This window comes from Galeopterus variegatus, unplaced genomic scaffold (assembly GCF_000696425.1).
Source record: "Galeopterus variegatus unplaced genomic scaffold, G_variegatus-3.0.2 Scaffold1049, whole genome shotgun sequence".
NCBI lineage: Eukaryota > Metazoa > Chordata > Mammalia > Dermoptera > Cynocephalidae > Galeopterus > Galeopterus variegatus.
Window position 1 is genome coordinate 60,447 of NW_007727160.1, and position 7,916 is coordinate 68,362.

General features: G+C 37.7%; 1 protein-coding gene across 2 annotated transcripts in view; it reads left to right on the top strand.

Annotated features, from left to right (window-relative positions):
- Window positions 1-7,916, top strand: part of CPB2 (carboxypeptidase B2 (plasma)) — a 54,246-nt gene that overhangs the window by 17,762 nt on the left and 28,568 nt on the right. For both annotated transcript variants that reach the window (XM_008574438.1, XM_008574439.1), the window contains exons 2-5: window positions 406-481; window positions 2,031-2,155; window positions 4,658-4,766; window positions 7,469-7,570. In XM_008574438.1, coding sequence (XP_008572660.1) covers window positions 406-481; window positions 2,031-2,155; window positions 4,658-4,766; window positions 7,469-7,570 — 412 coding nt within the window. The remainder of the gene's footprint in view (window positions 1-405; window positions 482-2,030; window positions 2,156-4,657; window positions 4,767-7,468; window positions 7,571-7,916) is intronic.

Genomic DNA, 7,916 nt, shown 5'->3' on the forward strand with positions numbered 1-7,916 from the left:
GTCCTGAAGCATTCATCTTATTATGTAAAAAGCTAGTGTTGGCCTAAATATTTTCTTATGCATCAAATACTTAAGTTTTAAAATTAAAACACACACACGTGCACACACACATGCATGCACACACAGACACACACACACCTACGAGGGAGAAAAAAGGCGTTCTCTGCAAACTGATGTCCATGAGAGAGCTGTTGATTTTGCAATTGCTTAGGAGCAGAAAGAATAACAATATATGTTCTCCTTTTTACACTTCTTACACTTCTTGCAGTCTGTGGTGAAATCCTCTGCCCTTTTAATGATTTAAATTTTGTTTCCTTTTGTCAATTACCTAGAAGCCCCTACCAGTATAATGTATTTCATTTTCACTTTTATTTAACATCAAAATCCTGTTTTATTTTTTCCCAGTGGCCAGGTTTTATCTGCTTCTCCTAGAACTTCTAGGCAAGTTCAAATTCTGCAGAATCTTACTACAACATATGAGGTAATTTCTCTTTAATTTATGTTTACATTGGTGTTATTTTGTATAAGCATTGTGTACCATGTTTCTTCCTATACATTGTCTAGCTTATGTGTGTTTGGTGAGCTCCTCTTCTCATAGCCTTCCTCCCCTTCCCGTAATTGCATGATTTTGTTGGCTTCCCAAATCAAACCTTCTTCATTTGTGCTGTTGGATTTTCAGCCAATTTTATAATAGTACCTTGGGATTGAAGGTATGCTATGGTAACAGAAATTCAATAGAACTTTGCTTTTAAAACAATGGTTCTTAACAAAGGAGTAAGAATTAAAAGCACAAGGAGAATTTTATTAAAATTTTCATGCCTGGGACATATCTCCCCAGAATAATTAAGGTGTGGAAAATTAACAAGAGTTACAAAACATCCTGCTATGAAATTAATGGCTCTATGCTTATTAGTGTTCTGCAAGAAGGAGTCATCAAGACAAGATTAGAGTTGCAAACATTCGGGGAACGCTTGTAAGGGATAAAGAGGAGGGAGCTGGATATGGCAGGGAGCACTTCAGACCAGGATGAAGCTCTGACACCTGTGCAGGAAGGAAGATTTTTGCATGGAGAATCACAGACTGCAAGGCAGTTCCAACAAAGGTTGGGCAAGGTCAGTGGCTAGTCCATAAGTCAAAGTCACCTGTTCTAGGAGCCCCACATCTGGCAGGAATGGGCTTGCATTAACACACTCACAGTGCTCAGTCACTGGCTGGCTGTAGCCCTGGGGCAGCCTGGCCTCAGCCTCTGGTGGGTCACTAGGGGCAGCAGCAGCTGGGAACACTAGTCAGCTGTGCTCCTCACAATGGAAGAGCTGAATGGTGCATGTTCACAGCCACCACAGTATGGTGAAGAGGAAACATTGTGAGAGGAAGCATTGGAGGTCAAGAATTTTAGTTCTTGTTTTACCACTTCTTGGTGTATGATTTTAGACAAGTTAGCTGTGAGCCTTAATTTCTTCATCTAAACAATGAAAATAATAACATCTGTCTAGTCTATATCAAACGGTTATTATAATGACCAAAGGAAATAAATGTGAAAGTGCTTTGAAAAAGTGCCATAAAATAGAAAAAAATGTAAATATTATTAGAAAGTATTGCCCAAATGTTATTAGATTTTAAAAAGGAGCACTGACATGATAATATCAAGAGTATAGAACTTTTATTAAATAAAATCAATGTTTAATCAACTTTCTTTCTAGACAAAATTTCATTTCTCTTTTAAACAACTGACGTACACATCCAGTTTTACAGATGAGTTATAAATCTATTTATTTATTCATTGTCTCATCAAATACCTATTGAGTATCTTGTATGTTCCAAGCCCTCCTTAGCAACTAGACTTACAGAGAATAATAGAATAATCCCTGCAGAATAAATGTTTATATTACCATTACATGGATGGGCACCAGAGGCCAGAAAATGTCCTTTTTATGTTCCTTATAGAGCCAATTTTTATGGCTCTAGCTCCTGATGAGAATGAAGCGAACAACTCTATTTATTTCATCATTTTTTTTCCTTTGAAACTGTAGATTGTTCTCTGGAAGCCAGTAACAGCTGAAATTATTGCGAAGGGAAAAGAAGTCCATTTCTTTGTGAATGAATCTGATGTAAGCAATGTGAAAGACCATTTAACTGCGGGAAGTATTCCTTTCAGGTAGGCATCACTCAGTATCTTTTGAGTAGCTATTATAAGTACCTATTATGTATTTGACTAGGAGATGATGTCATTTCTTCTAGGAAAAATAAAATACTTAACATTAAACATGGCAGCATGGGAGTTTCTGAAATGAACTGGTGATAAAGCCCAGAGTCCAACTCTGTGCCTTTGAACAAGTGGTTCAGCCTCTCATGATCTGGGTCTCTTATCTGACATGAAGGTTAGACTCACTGACCTGTAGAGCCTCTCACGCTTCCTCCTTCTGTGTCTACTCTGTACTCAGATTTGGGGGAGCGAAATTGTCATTCACCTTTGTAGGCTTTGTGATATCTTTTGAAAAAGCGGCTCCTGAAGGAGACTAATCTTTTGCTAATTCTTTCTTTACAAAGTAAGTGAACACTTCTGAATGTCTGGCCCTAAAAAAATTGTCATTCACCTTTGTAGGCTTTGTGATATCTTTTGAAAAAGCGGCTCCTGAAGGAGATTAATCTTTTGCTAATTCTTTCTTTACAAAGTAAGTGAACACTTCTGAATGTCTGGCCCTAAACTAAGACGTGTAGCAGGTGCGCTGACTCTGCTGAGTCTGGCACTCCCACTTAGTACCTGCGTGACTGTGACTTTGTGGAAATTATTAACCTTTTTGCACTTCAGTTTTATAGATTAGGGATAAAAATAGCATCTATCGTGTGGATTAAATGATTTAATATTTTTTTAAGGTGTGTCAGGTGCAATTTCTGTTCAGTCTATGCCCTCTTCCTTTTGGATTCTCCTGTCCAACATCTCCTCTCCATATCCACTACCCAACTGCCAGTACAGCACAGCACCTTCCTTGAGACCATGCTTTTATCTGTGTATCAACAGGCAACCTCTGGATAATATGCTATATTATGTAATATAGAATATTATATAATATATTATACATGTATAATTTGCTAATAATTGTTAGTAATATGTGACAGGTGTTTACTGCCTTTCAGGAGCTGTGCAGAGTCTTTCTATACTCTGTGTTGTTTAATTCTTATTTAAACTTGTGAGGTAGATACTATCTCCATTGTGCAAATGAAAAATATTCTTACTTATGAGGGAATTTCTAAAGGTCAACCAGCTAGAACATAGCACAGTTAGGAGTCAAACTCAGACCTTTTTTTTTTTTTTTTTAAATTTTATTTTGTCGATATACAATGTGGTTGATTATTGTGACCCATTACCAAAACCTCCCTCCCTCCTCTCTTTTCTCCCTCCCACCCAACAATGTCCTTTCTGTTTGCATGTCGTATCAACTTCAAGGAACTGTAGTTGTTATGTCTTCTTCCCCACCCCCCCCCGCATTTTGTGTGTGTGTGTGTGAATTTATTTATTTATTTTTAGCTCCCACCAATAAGTGAGAACATGTGGTATTTCTCTTTCTGTGCCTGACTTGTTTCACTTAATATAATTCTCTCAAGGTCCATCCATGTTGTTGCAAATGGCAATATTTCATTCGTTTTTATAGCTGAGTAGTCTTCCATTGTGTAGATATAACACATTTTCTATATCCACTCATCCAATGATGGACATTTCTGCTGGTTCCAACTCTTGGCTATTGTAAAGAGTGCTGCAATGAACATTGGGGAACAGGTATACCTTCGACTTGATGATTTCCATTCCTCTGGGTATATTCCCAGCAGTGGGACATCTGGGTCACATGGTAGATCTATCTGCAATTGTTTGAGGAACCTCCATACCATTTTCCATAGAGGCTGCACTAGTTTGCGGTCCCACCAACAATGTATGAGAGTTCCTTTTTCTCCGCAACCTCGCCAGCATTTATTGTTCAGAGTCTTTTGGATTTTAGCCATCCTAACTGGAGTGAGATGTTATCTAAGCCTTGGCTTTTATTCATTGGCCTAAATAAGTAAAGAAATCATTATCAATCTCATAGTTAACTTCAAATTGTCCATCTCAGGTGGTAGAATAACTCAATTCAGTTAAAATGTTTCCCTAATTAATAGAAGTAGAGCTTCTGGACAGAAATTAAACAAGATGCCTTTCCCGTACTTCTATTTCTCAAGAGATTTGAATATCTTTCCAGAACATCTGCTGTAGGTCAATGAAAAACAAAAAGTTTTTTGCTTCTCCTTGATCCATAACTGACAACAGAATAATGTGATGTTACTCTGGATTGAAGAAAGGTGTCCATTAATCTATATGTTTGTATAAAAGATACTGAAGAATCCCAATCAAGAAATGATTCTGGTGGTGGGAAAGGGTGAGTGTTTGGAGGTCCTGAAAACATACCTCTTAGGAGCTGGTTTTTCTCCAGTGCCCTTGGAGGCCCTACTGAAATGTGTGTGAATTCAGCTTATCACAATGTGAGGTGGTGGTGTTTTTACCTTGATGTACTGCTTATTGGATTTCTTAGTGGTGTTTTCCCCACGCTCACCCGTTGTGCCTGCAGTGGGCCGTGTGAGAAGGTCTGCTCCGCTTGGAAACTAGCTCACCTTCTGTTTCATCACCTAGTGTCTTGGTGGAAGACGTGGAAGATGTTATTCAACAGCAGACGTACAATGACACGGTCAGCCCCAGGGCCTCATCATCGTACTATGAACAGTATCACTCACTAAATGAAGTAAGCCATCTCGCTGCTCTTCAAAATTGCCATTTTCATTTAACCAGCATTTTTATTTCAACCATGGGAAATTATCAAAGAATCATAATTGGTGGAGAATGGAGGGGGCGATCACACTTAGGTTAATTATATGGTAGTAATTCATCCTTTTGTAGATTCCTTCCTAGAGAAGATTGCATCATATTTGGTAAATTGCCTCTAAGGAGGATGTTTGTCCACAGCTAAGAGTGTCACTAGCTGCTAGGAGTAACACTGCATGCTAAAGAACAAGAGGAAATAAAGAATAGGGCCTTTGCACTGAAACTGTCATAAAAAATTACCAATCCAATTAATCACTTCTCTTTGGACCATTACCTTAATTTTACTCTGACTGAATAATTGCCAGATTACCTTACTGCACTAAAGGAATATATTCACTTATATTTAATATGCTATAAATAATTGTATTTTATTCCTCTTAGGAGGCACTTAAACTCATAGTAATAATGACAAAAATAATAACAAGTGTGTTTTAGTCCTTAAGAAATTGGATTTTTTTCCTATTAACTGTTTACAGGTTCCAGCTTTTCTAGAGAGAACCTGAACAAGATGTTGATGTACAGTTGACCTCAGTAAGCTTTCACATAATATACTAGCAGCATTTCCCCATATTCAAAAGGGTAAATACCTTGGAGGACTTTCTATTTTATATAGTATACTTCAAATTATAAAAACACTTTAATGCCTTTTGTTCTTTCATAGGAGTATGCTGCTATATTGCCATACATTTTTCATTTTTGAGACATCTAAGACTCGGGTGATAAAAATCAATTTTACATTTAATCTTTAAAAGCCTCTATTACTTTCCAGTTTGTTAAACCAGAACTCAGTCTGCTTCTAGAATTGATGTGCCTGGCTGATTAATGGGTGTCATAAAATTGTGTTCCCCTCCTTTACCTCTTCTACCCTACATCTATTCCACCTGGACCATTTTTCTCCAGCATCCACCACCAGCACTGCATGAGCAAACACAATGCAGAGGGGCTAGTTAGGCATGATTTGCAAAATGCAGAAGGTATATATGTCACTGCTGCGTTGAGTTTGGTGGGGAGAGAAAAATGCCTCACCCGGAAGTACTTTTAAATAATTTAAAAATATTTTTAAATTATTTTTTTCAAAAAAGTTATGTTTTCTTAGCATATTTCCCCAGGAAAGAGTTGGAATGACAGAAAAGGAAAAGACAAGTACATGACTGCATTACTTTGCAAGGGCTGCCATAACAAATACCTCTGATTGTGTGGCTTAAACAGAAATTTATTTTCTCATAGTTCTGGAGGCTAGAAGTCCAAGATTAAGGTGTTGGGCAGGTTTGGCTTTTCCTAAGGCCTCTCTCCTTGGTTTGAAGATGGTCACCTTCTTCTGTGTCCTCACATGGTCTTTTCTCTGTGTGCGTTCATCCTGGTGTTTCTCTGTGTGTGTCCTAATCTCCTTTTATGAGGACACCAATCAGATTGGGTTAGTGCTCACCCTAAGGGCCTCATTTTAACTTGAATTTCTTTGAAGGCTTTGTCTCCAAATATGGTCACATTCTAAGGCACTGGTGATTAGGACTTCAACATATGAATCTGGAGTGGACACAATTCAGCCCATAACCATGACATTCCAGAAAATATTTTCGTCTTCTCTCTCCACTCCCCACCCCTCATCCTTTCTAAGAGGTTCATAGGAACCATGACAATCTTGCTCTCAGGAGATTCTTGAGTCATTCCTTCCCCCTGAACAGTGACCTCTCCATCAGCCCTCCTGCAAGATGACCCGGTGGGCAGAAGGGGCTCTTTTGTCATTGACACACATCAGGAGATCTTAAGCTACCCAGTGCAGAGAAGAAACAAATGGCCAAAAAACACTTCTTAACACAAATGGCAAGATAAAAGAGTTCTTCATAGGATGTTACCTTCATTACTCCAAGTTAGTGAAATGAGGCAAGTTTGTTAATAAAGCTGCCTTCATATAGCACAGGCTCCTCTGTTAGAGGAAATCTACTGAACCATCAACACTCTAAAATAGATTAATTTCATGTAGTCCCTGAATTTATTTTAGTTTTTTCCTTCCTGTAATATGACAGAACCTCAAATACCATTAGACTCCCAACCATGAGAAAGGCCCAGAATCAAACTCCTTCTCGGGATGGAATTTTTTTGGCCCCTGCAGATTGTTTGTACCTTTGCCTGCCATCATTGTACCAGTCTCACTGTGTTTGCACAGTTCTTTAATGGGAAGCAACAATACTTTCATTTATCCTGCATAGGGCTCTCTTAGTCATGAAAAGTGAATCTCTTTTTTTAAGTTCCATACAAAAGTGAACTCTTGAATGAATGGTAAAGAGGATTTCATATACAGAGACAGGGACCCAAAGTGATGACCCTTGAGAAATAACTTTCAGGACCATACTTTGAGGATTCATTTTTTCCTATTTATTTAAAAGTTTCTGAATACTTTGTCACTCTTTCTCTAAACTTTGACACTTATCAAAACTAATTTGTTGATTTTCCTAAACAGCAGAAGAAACATCCTGCTGCAAGTGTTTTAGTTCCTCATTATTTCCACATCTAAAGGTGTTTTTAGAGAAAATGTATTTTCCTTGAAGAAGTTACCTGTTTCCTTTGGTCAGGAAAGTGCTTTCAACTTGCTCTGTGACTAACTGCTGGTTTTTGTTTCAATAGATCTATTCTTGGATAGAAGTTGTAACTGAGCGGTTTCCTGATATGCTTAAAAAAATCCACATTGGATCCTCGTATGAGAAACGCCCACTATATGTATTAAAGGTATGTTTTGAGGAAAGTCATTGATTTTTCGACTTGAGAGGAAGGATTAATTCATCAGTGGTGCTTATTATAAATTAGATTTTTTTTTCTTTGAGTTCTGGAAGTGGTCCTCAACTTTAATATCCAGCTATTTAGGGGTTGGTTTATACCTGTAAATTTTTTTCTTTACTAATCCAGTACTGGGCTAAGAGTAGAAACTCTAGTTCCAGAATTAACTCTGTTTCTGTTTATGTGATATTAGATAAGCTATTTAACTTTCCTGGGCTTCAACACCCACATACATAAAGTGAAAGAAGTGATCTGAATTATTTTAATTATACCCCCAACATTTCAGACTGACTTAGTC